This window comes from Macrobrachium nipponense, chromosome 4, assembly GCF_015104395.2.
Source record: "Macrobrachium nipponense isolate FS-2020 chromosome 4, ASM1510439v2, whole genome shotgun sequence".
Classification (NCBI taxonomy): domain Eukaryota; kingdom Metazoa; phylum Arthropoda; class Malacostraca; order Decapoda; family Palaemonidae; genus Macrobrachium; species Macrobrachium nipponense.
The window spans coordinates 13547544-13566676 of record NC_061100.1 but is presented as its reverse complement, the minus strand read 5'-3'; the positions used below and the strand labels follow the sequence as shown (position 1 = coordinate 13566676).

The following is a 19133-nucleotide window of genomic DNA, read 5'->3' as shown; positions in this document are numbered from 1 at the left end:
CAAGTTTTAAAATGACACAAATACAATAAGGCAACTAAATGATCCCTACCTGTGCAGAAGCAGTAATATCTTCTCGTTCTTGTGCTGTAAGTGATGAGGCTGCATCAACTGGATCCTTTTCACAAGGATCAAGTAGGCCTGGAGAACCTGGAAGCAATAGTCCCGATGCTAATGCTTCAAATACTCTTCTGAGGGCATCCCCAGGACTTAAATGTTGACCGGCCGATGCTATAACTTTCTCACACATCAACTCCATGGCCTGCTGTTAAAAATTTAATGGTTAAAATAAGATAACACATTTGAAATTTTGTTCAATTTGGTCAAAATAAATTTCACTTCTATATTAAGCCTAGAATATGTACAAACTTATGAGTTAAGTTGAATATAGAAATTAGGCCAAAGACCAATCACTGGGACCGATGAGGTCATTCAGCACTGAAATGGAAATTAAGAGTAAAAGGTTTAAAAAGGTGTAACATGAGGAAAACCTTGCAGTTGCACTATGAATCAAGGGTTAGGAGAGGGTGGAAAGTAAGATAAAGAAAGAATATGAAAGGAGATACAGTAAAAGGAACAGAAGGGGTTGCAGCTAGGGAACGAAGGCACGCTGCAAAGAACCTTAAATAATGCCTACAGTGCACAGCATGAGGTCCACTGATGGCACTATCCCCCCTAAGGGATGTACAACTTTATAAACAACTGTATCCAACTTCCTTTAAAACTTTATAATTGGGTCATGGGTTGTGGCCCCCTTAAGTATTAATATGTCCAATACAAATGACTAGCTGTTTAAAAAGTTGAAAGAATTAACTTGAAATTCAGTCTAATACTATGTTTTCAATCTACTATACAATTTGGAGGACTAAAACTCAATATCATACAAAATACGTGTTGCCAGTTTTGTAAATTCAGCTTTATGAGGGGTTTCAACCAGTACAAGAGTTGGTATAAATATAATATAATATATTAATTTAGTATCTCGAGGTACCACTGTATATAGTATATACATATTATATTATGTATGTATGTATGTATGTATGTATGTATGTATGTATATATATATATATATATATATATACTATTTGATATATATATATAGTATATTATATATATATATATAATATATATATATATATACACTATATATAGTACAGTGGTACCTCGAGAAGATAAGAAATTAATCCGTTCCAAGGCGGCCTTCGTATCAAGAGTTTTTCGTATCTTGAACCGTATTTTACATGTAAAATGCCTAATCTGTTCCAAGCCCTACAAAAACACCCCAGTAAATTATATTTCCAGGCCTACAACACATGTCCTAGGGTTACGACGCCGATCTGACGGAAGAAATAAGACTCCAAAAATGCAAAATACTGTACATACTTGAGCACCAGCTTCGCCCACGTCGAATCCCTCGAAGTCTCGGGCGGATACGGCATCAGGCAAGAGTTTCCTCCACGAGGAATTCAAGGTTCGCCTCGAAACCTCCTGCCAAGCTTAGTCGATGAGTCGGATGCATATCACAACATCGAAATGCTCCTTCCAAAATTCACGCAAGGTGTGGTTTGTGGCATCGGTGATGTCGAAACATCTCTTGAAAAGATGTTTCGTATATAGCTTCTTGAAGTTCGATATCACTTGCTGGTCCATGGGCTGGAGGAGAGGGGTGGTGTTAGGCAGAAGATAATGAACCCTGATAAAGGAATACTCCGCTAGGATATCTTCCTTGAGGCCAGGAGGGTGAGCAGGGGCATTGTCCAACAACAGCATGCATTTCAAAGGGAGGCGCTTCTCTTCCAAGAATTTCTTCACTGTCGGGCTGAAACACAGATTTACCCACTCGGTGAACAAAAGCTTCGTTACCCAGGCTTTCGCATTAGCCCTCCACGTCACTGGAAGCTTCTCCTTAAGCACTTTGTGGGACTTGAAGGCTTGAAGAGTCTCGGAATGATAGACAAGTAGGGGCTTCACCTTGCACTCCCCACTGGCGTTCGAACAAAGTGCGAGCGTAAGCCTGTCTTTCATAGGCTTATGCCCAAGTAGCTTCTTCTCTTCCTCCGTGATGTACGTCTGACGAGGCATTTTTTTTTTTTTTTTTTTTTTAAAGGCCAGTCTCATCACAGTTGAAGACTTGCTGAGAATTGTAGCCTTCCTTGATCATCATCTCGTCGAACGTTTTTTCAAAGGCTTCGGCCGCTTTCGTGTCTGAGCTGGCCGCCTCCCCATGCCACACCACCAAATGGATGCCAGTCTGTTTACGGAATTTCTCGAACGACCCATGCGAAGCCTTGAACTCTGGGGTTGGAGTTGATGTCCCTTCTCCTCCGTCGTCTTCGGCCTGGGCAATCAAATCACCGAAAATAGCGCTGGCCTTGTGGGAGATTGCCGTCCCCATTATCGTATCGCCAGCCATTTCTTTGTCTTTTATCCAGACAAGAAGCCTTTCCATTTCATTGTGCACGGACAAAATAGTGACGCAAAAGCCCAGGCACTGGGACCAAAGAAGGTGTAGCTGCTGTGATGACATCCTTCTACTTAAGGATGGTGCCTATTGTCAACAGATTTCGGCCGTATTCCTTGGCGATCACACTCAATCGCATACCAGCTTCGTACTTCTTGATAACCTCCATCTTCGTCTCCAAAGAGAGCATCCTCTTCTTTCCGCTTTCCGTGAATTTCAAGTTTCTTGGGACCCATGACTACGTATATACTGCACGTAATTATGTTATGTAGTACGTATACGTATGGAGTTAAGTTCGTTAATAAACGAAATCGTTAGAACGAACGAATACTGCGTGTGTACGATACAGATGATGCCGTGCAGTGGCCGAAGAAGCACGCCGCTACGTAGTAGATGCATGATGGGAGGGATGCTGACCCATAGGAGAGAAGGATCTCATGGCAGTGACTAGTATCAGGAACCAATAGGAGAGCGGGAGGATGGTGGTGAGTCTACTTAGTTGGCGGCGCGCGAGTTTCAAAATTGTTATCGGTGGTCCGGGCGAATCTCGGACTTTACAGCAACAACCTTTCATATCTTGAACAATTTTCGTATTCAGAGCAGTAAAATTTTTCGTATTTGCTTTCGTATCTCGAGTTTTTCATAAGTCAAGCCTTTCGTATCTCGAGGTACCACTGTATGACGTGTTTTTAAGTTGAATTAAGAATTTAAACTGTCTTGTGAAATAAAGTATTTTTTTCGTTAACAGATTGTGTCGTGGGCATGTTTATTGTGTAAAAATATTACGTGATTCCGTTCCTTATTTTCACTTCATATCATCGTAGTACGAACTTTACCGTTACATTACTTATCTTTTATCGGCGTGAAAACAACAGTAAAATATGTTCTTTCAAGACCTGAAGTTTTGATTAAAACTATTTTCTCTCAATTTTATCTACGGTTGTGTTTGATGGCATAAGTTTACTGGAGTTATATTCTTGTTGCTGATGCACAATTATAGTATTATACCCTTTCTCGCTATGGATAAAAGATTGGCAAGGGCATATAGTTTAAATTTAATCTGTAAGTTTTAGATGAAGTTGAACATAGAATGTTGATATTCTAATGACTATTATCATGCATAGGCAACGTGGATGAAACTTTCGCAAACTTCGGTATACTACCATCAAACTCTACTAAAAAAATTTGAGAGAAACTTGTTTTAATCAAAACTATTGGGGATGAAAACACATTTTACAGTTTTCACTACAACAAAAGACAAATACGTAAAGCTCGTAGTATTCTGATGTGAAAATATCGAAAGGAATGTTGATTTTTGTTAACGCCATAAACATGCCCTCAGCCCATCTACTAACGAAAAAATAACTAAATTTCTTTCACAAATGATACGTTTTCAAGTGATATTTCCACTTGAAAACACTTTGTATAACGTAAAATAACGTTGTCTTGTATAAATAGAGTATCTTGAGATTCATTTGTGCTAGAGGCAAGAAGGTCGCTCGGATTTTAGTTCAACACAGCAAAACAAACTTACTTCGCAATCGCCCTCAGCTGATTTTCAAAATACTTATATTATTGGATGCAGTGAGGTAAAACAAAACTTTTTAAAATATCCATGGAAAAGATGCATATCTATTATGTCTGTATTTTATCATATGATAATAATATATGATTATTACATACTCAAATTTTACATCTCATGGATGATGCGACCCCCTTAAAATTAGCTCCAAGATTTCATAATCCTTGAATACTCTACTTCTACTAGCTGTAAGATATACATATTAAGAAAATGGGAAGTATGAACTGGCATATTCTCATGGAACAATATTCTTTATTGTTATGCACTGTTGAGGAAAACCTAACCATAATGACTGAATTATGTAAAGTAAGTTTCACCATTAATGAATTTTGCAAAATAAGTTTCCTTTCTAGCTTGCTTTATCTTAACAAATTTATGGTACAGCCATGAAGCTTTCCTTACCCCAAATTGTCATTTTTCTTTTTTCACCTGGAATCCTACATACAGTTTCTCTCAATGTAACTAAGATCTATTTCTAGTACAATGAGCTTAGCTGTTCCTGTTAACACCATTTTATGCAGCTGTCACAAAACAATGTTCAATTTTCTTTTTGTTCTTTAAGGACTTTGTCAATACTGTAGAACTACCTCGATCATTTGGACTTTCACAATACATGAAGAAAAAAAAAAATAATCACTAAGTCTTTCCTATCCTCGTAACAAAGTCAACACTTAGCGGGAAATGTTCAATTTCTTTCTTCTTTAAGGACTTTTAAGCAAGCACTGCAATAGAGTACATAAGCTTTAGGGTTAATTTTAAGAGAAGGATTAATCCCTTTGCCATTACACAGCCTGGTAATGTATAGTCATGTAACTAATACATTTAAATAAAATGGAAGAATTGATATTAAATTTTAATTTCCTTGAATATACTGGAAAACTGGATAAGGCTGAAAACTTTCAGACATTTGTGATAAAGATTTGGTACATAAAAGATGGAAGGAGACCTTCCAAAACAATGACAGACAGTTAAATGTACAAAGGATTTCAGCATAAATATCAGAAGGGGCTCAACTACCTTTCACCATATTTAACGTTATCAGTGCACTAGCACATACTGGACCAACGACAATTTCAATATCAATGTGCATCCACCATATTTAGTGTGCTTTCTACAACTATGTACAGTTAACCTTTACTGGAGCAAAAATTAACTTTTCTATAATGAAATATGTACTTAAAATCCCACCACAACAGCAACCAGTTAAAAATCTGTCAAATATGCTCTCTCTCTCTCTCTCTCTCGGCCATTGCTCTTTTACTCTACAACAAGGCTGAGCACAATAAAAGTTCTAATATAATAAAAAAAAAACACGAGTGCCACCAAAAATCATGAGGATCAAATCCAGTAAAAGCCTCTTGGAGAAAATTTTAGTACATTTCATCTAACTTCTAATGTCCATGGATAAATCTAAGCTAGGAAGTTTCATGGATGACTTATGAGCAGAATAGTCCAGCATGCACCGAATGAAGTCTTGCATGAGCTGCTCAGCATCCCCTAAGTGATAAGGACAATTTCTTATGGTAGGAAAGAATGATGAAGAAATACATAATTAAGAAGTGTAAAGGCACCAAGGGGTCAAGCATTTAATTTGTAATACCAAGTTGGGGGGCATGTTGATTCTCTTGTTAAGAAGGAGGTTAGCTGTCAAATGTCTTGTATTGTACAGCTGTGGCTGCTCAAGAAGCTTCCTCCAGTGTTAAAGGATTAGAGGACTGTAGGGGTAAATCCAGAAACATTCCTGCTATGAGGATAATGAAACCACTCCTACTATTAGGATAATTTATGTGAAATAATTTGCCATACACAACTAAAAACAAGTGGGAAAGGGTTTGATGTCTAGCCCGCTTCATACCAACTCGAAAAGCAGGTTTAGTAACTTCGTACTCAGGGAGTTGTGGCCCGACTTCAAATCCTAGGGTTTTAACTGAGAATAATGGTATCACCATCAAGTTCTACTCCAATTAAGATCTCCAGAAATAGACAGCACAGCAATTCGAAAGACAGGCAATGACTTGTACCACCAACTTAACCCTCTTACGCCAATTGGACGTATTATACGTCGAGATAAATTGTCTGTAGGGTGCCGATTGGACGTATCATACGTCGACATAGAAGAGTTTTTTTTTAAATTCGCGGAAAAATACTTATAGGCCTACCAGGCGAAAACTTTTGAATCACGTGCCTTGGGGGATGCTGGGAGCTCACGGATCAAGGCGTTGTTTTGTTTACAATCGTTACCCAGGCGTGCAAGCGCGAATTTCTTTCTTATCGCACTAAACAGTATCAGTGACACATCTCAGAAATTATTTAGTCACTTTGACATAATTTTTGCACCAATTTAAATTGGCAGTTACATGGAGTATTATATATGAAAATGTGTGCAATTTCATGTAGAATGCAACAAAAAAATACTCATATGATTGTAGCTTTTATCAGTTTTGAAATATTTTTATATAAATAACGATGTGCCAAAATTTCAACTTTCGGTCAACTTTGACTCTACCGAAATGGTCGAAAAACTCTACCGAAAGTCGAAAAAACCAATTGTAAGCTAAAAATCTTACAGTCTAGTAATATTCAGACATTTATCTTCATTTTGAAACAAATTTGAAGTCTATCTTCATTTTGAAACAAATTTGAAGTCTCTAGCACAATATTTAGATTTATGGTGAATTTAAAAAAAAAAAAAAAAAACTTTCCTTCCCTCCGCGCGAGGATTCTCCACCGCAAATCTCCAAAATGCGTACGTCGCATTCTTATAATATTTGCTCCGTTTCATATTAGGCGTTTCATAGAGTTTTATATATGAAAATGTGCGTAATTTTCAAAATATTTGCATATAAAAAATATAAAAAAATTTGACATTTGGTCAACTTTAACTCGTTCGAAATGGTCAAAAACTGCAATTGTAAGCTAAACCCCTAAAAGTATAGTAATAGTCAATTATTTATCTTAATTTTGAAGCAAATTGGAAGTCTCTAGAACAATATTTAGATGTATGGTGAATTTTTGAAAAAAAAAAATTTTTACATGTCCGCACGTTACGAATTCATGCATCATTTTGTGATATTTTCTTTCTGTTGCTTTGATCGTTTTACAATGTGTTATATACCAAAATGATCGCAATTTAGTGTAAAATACAAAGAAAAAAAATTAACTCGTTAGCTTTAACCGTTTTGCTCACAGCACGATTTGAATACAATTATGTGTGAAATTTTGTTTTTGCGCTATCATATATCGCATTATTTATATATGATAATGATACTTTTTTTCATTTCTGATGGTTGCATACTAAACTTCAGGCAATGACAGAAAAAGGAGCCAAAAATGAACTCTTAATCTTGAAAACTAAGCACGCTGTGATTTTTAAAATAATATATTTTTCCCGCTTCTGCGCTCACTCCGAGACCCCCCCCCCCTCCCCCCATACGGGAGACAATTTTTATTTTACCCCTTCGGCGTCAGAGGGTTAACAGATTTGTGGGGAGGCACTGTTCTTATAAGTAAAAGCCTCGGGCCTGAAGGTCCAGAAGTTGGTCAACTAATATATGGGCAGATGCATCTGTTATGTCCCAAAGGTCCAGAAAAACCAGGGGAACTCCTCATCAATCATTTTCGTACTGCTTGCTTTAGAGGATGGGCAAATAACATCATAGTAACCAATGACATGCATGCAGATCTTCTGAGGTGAGGGCGACAAGTTGCACATGCAGCCCTCCTGAGGTGAGGGTGACAAGTCTGAATATGACCCATTAACCTAAAAACATATGACCAACAAATCTAGAAACACACCAATGATCTAAGTAATGCCAGATGTGCATATCCAGACAGTAAAAATACCAAATTTGTAACTAATTTGTATTTTTCATAACTAACAAACCTGAGGTCTTAACATTAGGATTTACTAGCGCCAAGCTGGAAACCGGTAGAATTAAAATTACACTTGTGAGATCCAGGGACTATTGGCATCTATACCAGGTTACGGGGCATGTATACCCAGAATACCCACGGCGCCCTGTGACCCACCAGTTATATTTCTAACCCAGTTGAGACTGCTAGAGGGGTGGTTCGAGGTGGGCCTTTACCTGTTAAGACCTCAGGTTTGTTAGTTATGAAAAATACAAATTAGTTACAAATTTGGTATTTGTTCATATACGGAACAAACCTTTGGTCTTAACATTAGGATAGACTTACTTATTGGAGGGAGGTAAGTCTCTACAACTGACTGGGAGTTTGCCACCTTATCCATTTCCGAATATATTAGGGAAATTCCAAGAGAATGGACAATGAACCTAGAACCAAAGATATAAGCGAATCTTGTAACTGGATCCACCCTCACCCCTCTCTTCCCTATTATCTGGAGGGGTGTGTTGCTACTGAAAAGTATATCATAACCTAAGATAGCTTCACAGTATGGCTGACCACCTCACCTGCATCTAGTCCGTTCCAGCATATGACGGTTCCCTCCTTCATATTGCCCGTATTTAAAGGAGTAGGAAGAAAGTAGTAAAGAAAAAAAAAGACCAGTCATCCCATTCATTCTACTTTCATACTTTCATCTTAGACTAGACGCAAACTGACCCGCTAGGGGTACTGGATGAGCTATATCACTTTTTGGGCCGCCACCACTGGACCCAAGGAAAAAGTGTCCAAGGATCTATGGGCAACGTCTTTCAAATAAAATGAGGTGAAAGTTGTTTGGCGTTTCCACACACCAGCTTTCAGAATTCTCTCCACAGACATGTTCTTCTTAAATGCCAGAGAAGCACTCAAGCCCCTGATGTCATGAGCTCTAGCTCCCACCTGGCTATCTGACCCCCTGTCTTCTGTATAAGCATTTCTGATCGTCTCCCTTAGCCAAAACGATATTGTATTCTTGGACACTTCCTTCTTGTTCCGTCCTGTACTTACGAACAACCTCCGGCACCCCGGCCTGAGGTGCCTTGTTCTTCTTAAGTACTCCCTTTGTGCCCTGACGGGGCACAGAAGCATCTCATCTTTGTCATTGTCTACAAAGTCTGCCAAGGAAGGTATGGCAAAGGAGTCGAATCTGCCGTCCACTATTGTTGGGTTTTGGGTCTTGGCCACAAATTCTGGAACAAACTCAAATACCACTGACCTCCAACCTCTCGAGTGCTTTATGAGATATGAGAGGCCATGTAGCTCCTCCACCCGTTTGGTTGAAGCCAGGGCCAATAAGAAGACTGTCTTCAGGGTCAGGCTCCTATCCGTGGACTGCCTTAGTGGTTCGTAGGGGGGTTTTGTCAGACTACTCAGTACGTACCATGGTCAGATCCCAATCTAGGGCTTTTAGTTCCTTTGGTGGACATGACTGTTCAAAGCTCCTCATCAGCATGGCCAACTCCCATGAAGACGAAATGTCCACCCCTTTCATTCGTAAGACTAAGGCTAGAGCAGCCCTGTACCCCTTCACTGCAGATACAGACATATGCTTTTCTGTTCTGAGATATATCAGAAAGTCTGCTAACTGCTGAATAGTGGTACCGAGTGGAGACAAGTTCCCTCTAATACACCAATTACAGCATGCTGACCACTTTCCTTGGTATACTGTCGCAGATGATTTTCTGATATTTCCTGCCATCTGAGTTGTTGCTTTCAGCGAAAACCCTCTAGCTCGGAGGAGATACTTGACAGTCTCCACCCGTGAAGCGATAGGGACTTCACCGACTGGTGGTACCTCTCCATGTTGGGCTGACACAGTAGGTTGCTCCACGGGGGTAACTCTCTCGGCACATCTATTAGGAGTTCCAGTAGGTCTGGAAACCACTCTGCCTTCGGCCATAACGGAGCTACCAGGGTCATCTTGAGGTTCTGAGACCGCATTACCCTGTTCAGAACCTGACGGATTAGACAAAATGGAGGAAATGAGTACACGTCCAGATTGTCCCAAGGGTGTTGTAGCGCATCTTCTGCTACTGCCTCTGCGTCTGGGACTACCGAAAATTACACTTCCAACTTTTTGTTGTACCTGGTTGCGAATAGGTCTATGATCGGTCCTTCCCACAACATGTGCATCCTGTCCACTACCTGTTGGTGCAAGGACCACTCCGTTCCCAGAATCTGATCCCTGCGGCTCAACTTGTCGGCCACTATGTTTCTTTTTCCCGGAATATACCTGGCCCTGATGTCTACCAGCCCACTGATGAAGTTGAACTGTCGTCACATGTAACTGCCGAGATACTAGGCCTCCTTGTTTGTTTATATAAGCTACTACTGTGGTGTTGTCTGACATCAATACCACTGAGTGTCCCTTTACTCTCTCCCTGAATTCCTGTAGAGCTAGAAACGCTGCTTTTAACTCCAGCACGTTTATATGGAGTTCTCTGTCCTTGCAACTCCATTTTGCTGGCACCATCAACTCCTCCATATGGGCTCCCCAGCCTTCTAGTGACGCATCCGAGAACAGCAAGAGGTCCAGAGAGGATTGTTGAAGGGGGAGACCCACTGCCAGATTGTCGTCGTTCACCCACCACAGCAAGTCTTTCCTTACTTCTGCCGACAAGGGAATTTGCTCGTACAGGTGATCTACTATTGGTGACCAAAACTCCTTCATCCTCCATTGTAGGGACCGAAGGTGTACCCTTCCTTGTGGTACTAGCTTCTCCAGGGAGGTTAGGATTCCCAGTACCACCTGCCACTGTCTTGCTGGCTGTGTTTGTTTTCCCAGAAAGGCATTCACCACTTGTTTGCATTTCTCTATTCTTTGGTCTGTCGGGAATACTTTGGCTTCTGTTGTGTCTATAACCATTCCCAGATACTCCAAACGTTGACTTGGATCCAACTGCGACTTCTCCTGATTTATCACAATACCTAGGCTGTGACAAAGCTGCAGGAGGGTCGCCCTGTCCCTGAGTAATTTCTCTCTGGACTTCGCTATCACCAGCCAATCGTCCAGATATCTTATTAGCCTGATCCCCTGAGCATGCGCCCACGTCGACACGAGAGTGAACACTCTTGTAAACACTTGAGGAGACGTTGTCAATCCGAAGCACAGGACCTTGAATTCGAAAACTTTCCCTGCAAGACTGAAGCTGAGAAATTTCCTTGAAGACTGATGGACTGGTATCTGAAAGTATGCGTCCTTCAGGTCGACTGTCAGCATAAAGTCCCCGATCCTGACTGCTTGTAGAACCGTTCTTGGAGTTTCCATTTTGAAACTGATTTCCTTATAAACAGATTCAGAGTTGACAGGTCTATTACTGTCCTCCACTCCCTGTTGGCTTTGGGTACCAGGAAAATCCTGCTGTAGAAGCCTTTCGACGGACTGCATACTTGTTCCACAGCTCCCTTTTCCATCATCTTCTTTACTTCGTCTTGCAGAATAATGGCCTTCTGAGATTCGTGAGCATAAGCGAAGTGGGGTAATGGCTGATCTGTCAGGGGCGGGGTTACCACGAACGGGATCAAATACCCGATCCTGAGAACATCCACCACTCACTGCTCTGCCCCTAGTTCCTGCCACACCTTCCAGTGATTTGCCAGGCAACCCTCCACTGGTGTGGCCGAGTGATGAGAGGCGCCCATCCTATCTTCTTGAGCCTCTCCCTCTCCCTCCCCCCCCCCCCTCCCCCCCCCCCTTCCTCTGTTGTTTCTATTGTGAAAGGGCCGATGAGTTAGCCTCTTTGGGGAAGAGGGTCTTGTGGCTCTATTAGGGATGTTATGTCTCACTGTCTTCTTCCGAGATATTTGCTGTTGTCTCCCCTCCAAAGGAGTAGCTCGACTGTTAGACGTTTTCCTAATTGCCTGCTGCACCAACCTATCGTTAGTGTCCATCCTTCTTCTATCTATCGCCTCTGGCAACAGCAGTTGCGACTCCAAGATATCCCCATTCCTCATCGCTAACAGGGAATCCAAATCCATAGTGCGGCTTAGTCTAGCCAACGCTGCATCTCTCCTCATTAGCAGGATATTTGCCCAAACATTGGCACTTAAGTTTGTCAGGTACGCAATCGCCTTGGAACCTGACTGTAGTAATCTAATGAACAATGATTCATCCACTACCTTTCTTGTCACTGCTGTTGACCAAAGATCTAACCAAAAAGCAGTCTGAAAGACAGAAGAAGCTGTTGCTTCTAACGTAGCAGCCTCTTGGTACGTCATTGAAGGGCACTCCATTTTAACTTGATCCAAGGTTAATCCAGGCCTTAATTTTACAACATTAGGGTTCACTTGTCTAGACAGCAAAGGGACCTTCGGTGTCGTATAATATTTCCTTTGCTTCATCATTGGAGGGGGAATAAATTTAAATGATCTATTAGATCTTAAGGAATTATCCCTTCCTGCAATCTTTGCGTTTACGTGTTGTAAGACAGAATCCGCATGACTCGAACAAGGCAATTCATACGACACCTTGGTATCCCTTTTTAATCCAAATGCCATGTCAATTCCAGGAGGAAGCATACTGGCCGGTGTTTCTGTCTTCTCCGAAAGGTTATTGAATTGACGAATCAAATCAATCACCTCTGCATACGAGGCCAGAACTCTTGGTTTTCTCCTTCCTCCGGCTCTAATGTACTGTTCTCCGTCACAAGGGATGTTGTCTCACCCCTATCTTCTGACAAACGGCCCGGAATTCCACGGCCGCGGTCTCTTTGATCTTAGCTGGCCGCCGTTGGCTCGATCCCAAACAGTCAGCAGGGGAACAAGAACGCCTCACTCTTTCTCTGCTCACGGATCTAGAGCGAGAATCTTGTCTAGATCTCCAAGATGAAGGCTCCCTTGAAACAGATATAACTTCGTCTCTATTAGTATTGGTATCGTTTTCGAGCGTCGGAGAACTAGGCCTCGACCTTTCATCCAGACGGACACTGCCTTCCACGAACGTATCCGACGAGGTTGCCAACTCCCTATTTTTCGTACTTTTAAAAGGAGCCTTATCATCCTTTGTACGTATTTTGAATGGCCTTACGGGCGAAACTGGGACCTGCATTCTATCCTCTGCTGCACCTTTCGCCGCCAACGTCGATTTTACCAGCGGTATCGTAGTCTTTGTAATCCTAACTGGCAACTCGGCATCGGCCGCTGGTCCATCGGCCGTCGCCCCTCTCGCTTGTTCGGATTCTTGCGAACGGCTTCGTCTGCTAGCTTTGTGCTTACTAGCCACTGACTTCCCGACCTTCCTGCTGACTGGGATACGACAGTCCTGGTCTGAAGATGAAGAAGAATTCACTCTTCTCCTCTTAGCCCGAGGATCAGTCGCGAAATCCCAAATCCTCTAACACTTGACTGGCGCTCGCCGTGACGTCATCGGACTTAGCAATGACGCCGAACTAGAGGAAGAAGGCGAATCACACCTTTTCTTTTTGTCTCTTATCCATTCTCTTCTCTATATCCTGTAATTTCTGCATTACAGTTTGTATTGCCAAGTCAGAAGGCGTATTTGAGTCTGGGTGCAACGAAATAGGCCGAGAAGCAGTCTGTGACGTCATCATGCCTGCCATATCGGTGTGTGACGTATGTTGTGACGTCACCCATCTCGTAGGGAGAGTTGGGCGGCTTCTGCTGGCAACCGCACGTTTGCTGCCAAACTACCTCCCACGTTCTGCATCGCTGTAAACATCGAATTTGATAGCGTAGCCGCGGCATTATTTCCCATAAATTGCAAGCCAGGGGGATGAGGAACATTCAGCGCTGCTGGACCCTGCTGGAACCGTGATGCCATATAATGCGCAAGCAAACCATCCAAGGTTGGTACGCCTGGTAGGCCTAGCGCTGACCACGTACCGTCCAACCTATGCGCTTCGGGAGCCGGCGTCTGGAACAAAGATGGCGATGCTCCCCCTCTACCTGCTGGGAACTAAGGAGCGTGCATATTATTCATAAAATTACCCAAGGCCCCTCCTGACGTTTCCGATACTGAATCGCTAGGAGAAACCGAAGGGGTATGGGACAAATCAAAAGCAGGTGGAGAAACATATGGAGCAGCCTGCTTTATTGCCAATACAAAAGAAGCCGGTAAGGTTTGGTCATCCAAAGATGGCGTCACCACCTTCCTTTTGTATTGGCCTTTGTCATAGAACTTTTTCCACTGTTCCACAGACCAACCGCGACAAACAGAACATGGATTAGTAATCGTACATAAGTTTTCCCTGCACCTACTACACGTTGGATGAGGATCCGTCGACACCGAAGTTAGAAACCTAGAACATCTGAAAGCCACTGATTCCTGGGCATTTCAGTGCTTAAATTCTTTTACGTGATTAGAGGGACAGACACTGCATAACCATAGTGGAGCAAAGGGTCTGGCACTGGAACACAAGACCCAACTATAGTGCACATACAGGAGTAATTCTTGTGCGCATTACATTCCACTAGATTACAGTTATTCACATTTTCTAAGGATCCCATTTTCTATGTACAGTACATTACATGGAGACTTTTTAACTGTTGAATGATATCCCAGTACCAATTAAGTACTACAGGATCTTGCTGTGGTGGAACCAGTAGGAATTTTTAAAATGAGCAATTATTAAAATTGGGATTACATATAAGGTAAAGGGTACTAGATACACTTCAGTGAAAGATTTGAAGCAGATACTGAACAGAGAATTAAGAAGGAGAACAGCTACTATTGCTAAATAATGTCTTAATGCAGGAGATGGTAGACTTGTGATGGGTACATAAGGTTTGTATTACCTAGTTTATGCAGCAGAAACAGGCACCGACATGGATTGCAGTAATAATAAGGCTTGACCAGACCACTAAGTTAACATTCTTGACTAGCACAAGGCTGGCCTGAAGGGTTTTATCTTGATAAGCCATATTAGACTTAATACACTGCAATTCATTAAAAACTCAATATGTACAGGTATTGACTTACTTAAAATAGGGTTAGGCTCAAAATACCCCATATTTTGTTGGAAAAACCATAAAGCGAATTTAGCCTTGCCGGCACTAGGGTATTTATAACCATCTAAACAAATATGGTAGCCTAGCCTACACTATTCAGTTTATTCTATGCATATACATACAGTATAGTAATGATTAATATCAGCTATTTCAATGCAGATTAATAACTCAGTATAAGAGGAAACTGAATAACACAACTAAGATTCAGACATATACTGTAAGGGGTAACCACCAAATTAAGTCTGTCTGACTCCATCGTCGCCATACTTGAACAGTGTCAGCTGTTGATAGCTATGTAAAAATAAAAATTAAAAGAAGGGGATGATAAAGCAGTAAATTTGAGTCTGCGGAGTATATCGCATATACTCGTGTATCATGCAACTTTTCAAGATAAATTTTATGGGGGTCGCATCATACAAGAGAGAAAATTAGTGTATGTAATATTCACATAGTATCATACTACATAATACAAATATACGGAATATGTATTTATTCCAGGATCTTTTAAAGAGTTAGGCTTTACTTCACAATATCCAATAATAGTGTATGTATTCTCATAATACTCTTGTATTATAGAATACAAACATAGCAATCAAAGTTTTGGTTTGGAAATCAGCTGAAGCCAATTACGTGGTAAGCTTATTTAGTCATATTTAACTCAATTCAGTGGGATTTTCTCACTTCTAGTTAGTGTAAATGAATCTCTACGATACCGTATTTATTAGGGACAAGATTATTTTTTGTTATACAAAGTGACTATAAGTCGAAACATGACTTCGATATGCCTCTTTGTGAAATAAATTTAGTTATTTTTTTAATTAATAGTTGGCATTGGGGGCACACTTTTTTGTAGAAATCAACAGATTCCGTTTACTATTTTCACTTGATTTCATCACAATACGAGCTTGATGTTTTTATATTTTATTGTCATGAAAACAACAGTAAAATGTGTTCTTTCATTACCTGAAATTTTGGGTCTCCAATTTTATTTACAGTCGAGTTTGATGGCATACCAAAGTTTATGGAAGTTTTATCCACGTTGCCAATGCAGGATTTTTAGTATTAGCAGCTTTAATATTGTTATCTAAGCTTCAGTTGCACCTTGCAGATTAAATTTAGCAGTATGTTTCCCTGCCAATCTTTTCTCCGTAGTGAATAAGGGTATAACAAAAAAAAAAAATATCAATCTTATTCTATTTAATGACATATTAAACATAGCTACTATGGAGATTGTTTACTATCGTACGATGGTGAAATGCAAGCAAAACAGCTGGCATAGCTGGCATTATCTGATTCGGATGTTCATAGTACAACAGCTGTTTCTCATTGGGTTGTTTATGGCTGTACACATTTACGCAAAGAGCATAACATTAACAATACTTTTATCATTTGGGATAATGTGATGGAGGAAAAGTTGGTCCATTGTAATTTGGTCTCTCTCGCTGCCTGCGGCCGTCAAGAGCGAAATTTAAAATATTTTAAAAATATTGTTATATCAGTATTAATGGCTAAGCCCATCACAAAATTGAATTATTTTAATTCAAGCACCACCAGTGATGGGAGAAACTGTTTAAGTTCAGAATGTCCCAAGGGTGCTGGTTGGCATTATCCAGAGCTGACCATGTAAATGGCACTGGAGTAAAGTACATCAAGGGATCCCTACAAACAGGTTAATCTCTGGCGATTCTGAGAGCTAGAACCATCATTCCCAGGTGATTCTGAGAGCTAGAACCATCATTCCCTAACAAAAAAATTAGACATAGTTTTTACTACATGCCTCTAATAGTTTAGTACACACAACCAAATATAATTATCAAGGAAAGTGCCTGGCTGCACACCTTGGTACACAGACCAGGAATGTTTCCCAGAAAGTGGGAAGAGCACTCACTTGAAGTCCAATGGAAACTCTTGCAAGTGGTTGTCTTAGACTCCACTTTTTCCTCCTTGTAGTAGTTGAGAAGGGAAAAGAAGAGTTCAATAACAGGGAGTTCAATGACTGTTTCCCACTTGCACTGAGGATGGTTTGTATTTCATTAGGAACAATTAACGCTTCATACAACGATTTGAAATTATTGTCAAGTCAATCTTCTGAAGGAACACAAAATACTCAAATTAAAGAGAAATTATCAGTTGAACGTACTTACCCAATTATTTAATGGCGCCCACGTGGGTACTCTCTGGCAGAGATCACGTAGAATTCGGATGACCATCACACAGCTTTGTAGACCATTAGCCCTAGCCTGATAAAATGTAATTCTCTGTTACTTTCTAGCATTCATGTTGCAGTGCTGGTTGGTACAAGATGGGAAGCAATAATTTAATTATATACTAACAGTTAAAAGGTATCTAACAATTGGCAAGTTTATTTTAAAAATTCCATTATATTTCATATTAGTTTTATTATGATACTATCTGAAGTTACAATATTGGTCTTCAATCATCTTAAAAGGTATTGTCCATCTTGTACAACACAAGTGCATAGAGATGAAACAGCAAGAGACACTGTAAACTCCTTTCATTCCATGCACCCACAACAGCCAGCACAAAATATAAACTATATTCTTCTTCCAGTAGCCTTAATCTTATGTTGAACCAGGTTCTTGCTTGAACTCTGCTTGGATACTCCAAACAAAACAAAGGCTCCACTGCTGTTATACTGAGAGCAAAATCTACAAAGGCGCAAGACACACCATTACTGGAACTAAGTACAGCCCCTTTCCAATACGAAGCAGAGTCCTCTGTACTTTCCAGCCTCATGCTTTTTCTCGCAGGCTAAGCTCACATAGGGACATTTCCGTGAGTTGGTGAGAGACATGCTTGGGTTTGGTGGGTTGGAGGATAAGAACAAAATGACTCCCTTACCACTATGTACAACAGGGAGTAGTCTGTGCTTGTCCCCCTCCATCCACTGCTGTGCCCTTACCAAACGCACGGAACATAACAGAGAGAAGGGGCAACTGTTACTTAAACCTCACTAAAAAAGACTGATTATGAAATTGAAAAGGAATAAAAATAAAATCAAACAAAATCAGTCATGAGATGAATGACTAGAGTTCTTTCCATCACTATCCAAATGCTCTGTAAACTGCCATTCGTAAGGGCAGATTTCACTCTGAAAATCATCATGAAAATGGCAAACACAGAAAGGTCATCATATTTACCAACTATATAAGTTGCACAAAAAAGTGCTATATCTACAAAGTTAAAACACTGTAACACCTTGCTAGGTCTCCATCCATGGTGATTACCAAAGTGTGCCATGTTTTCAAAGGACAAATGACAATTAGCTAGAGTTGCACAGTAAAGGAAAGAACCCAAAATGACCTATTGCTAACCTACCACAAAACTGAATCCCAACCCACCCACACATTACCATAAGGCTGAAAAGTTTGAGGGGAGCCCAAGTAAGCCTGCTCCTTCTCACACAGTACCCAAAATAAGGAAGGAGCAGCCTTCTTGGGTTTAACCCTCAGATGAATAGGTTGCAAACCTGGAACCACTTGGCATGTCTGAGGGCGGCTAGAGCATCCAGACATTTCTGCTTGTCGAGCACATCTGGAGGATCCTTGGCGGCGGTCACCTGGGAGTCTAAAATACAACAACACAGCGTCCGTCACACACCCGCGCCACACCCACCCACCCGCCATCTTCCTCTCACCACCCACCACCTCTGCTTGCACATAAACCTCAGAGCAGCCTAACTGAATTTTATTACAGGTTCATATACACATCAACATAAATAACATTTATTTCTTTCAGCTGATCTGGTCTTAGATATTTCAGAGCAATGAATTATAACATGATTAACTACAACACTGACACAACAAAATCAAGATTAATTTTTATAACTACAGTGACAATAATAAGCGACTGCAATGGTTTATGTGTTCAAAGGTTGGTTGAGATTGGGTCAGGTGTGGCCAATGGGCAACTCTTCCCCTCTGCAGTACAAAGAGAGCCACAATGCATCATGCCTTGACAGTGAAGGCACTTGAGACTGAAAAGTATAGCACAGTTTACAATGAGATTAAAACTGGCTGCAAAAGAACTTTTTAGGAAAGAATATCTGCTGCTGTCCGGTATGTTTTTACTTATTTTCCACTAATGGCCCTTTTTCCATTGCTTTCTTAATGACCATCATTATCTAAACAGAGGGGAAAGTTATTAACTTAGTGAACCAGGGGCCAGCAATGCATAAATTATAAACTGTTAATTAATTAT

General features: G+C 40.8%; 1 protein-coding gene across 10 annotated transcripts in view; it reads right to left on the bottom strand.

Moving 5' to 3' along the window:
* Positions 1-19133, bottom strand: part of LOC135210717 (zinc finger RNA-binding protein-like) — a 116279-nt gene that overhangs the window by 15124 nt on the left and 82022 nt on the right. For 7 of the 10 annotated variants that reach the window (XM_064243504.1, XM_064243509.1, XM_064243506.1 and 4 more), the window contains 3 exons: positions 18403-18500; positions 17057-17152; positions 50-262 (listed from right to left, as the gene is read on the bottom strand). In XM_064243504.1, the coding sequence (XP_064099574.1) occupies positions 50-262; positions 17057-17152; positions 18403-18500 (407 nt within the window). The remainder of the gene's footprint in view (positions 1-49; positions 263-17056; positions 17153-18402; positions 18501-19133) is intronic. The other 3 variants (XM_064243505.1, XM_064243510.1, XM_064243513.1) reach the window with 1 other exon arrangement.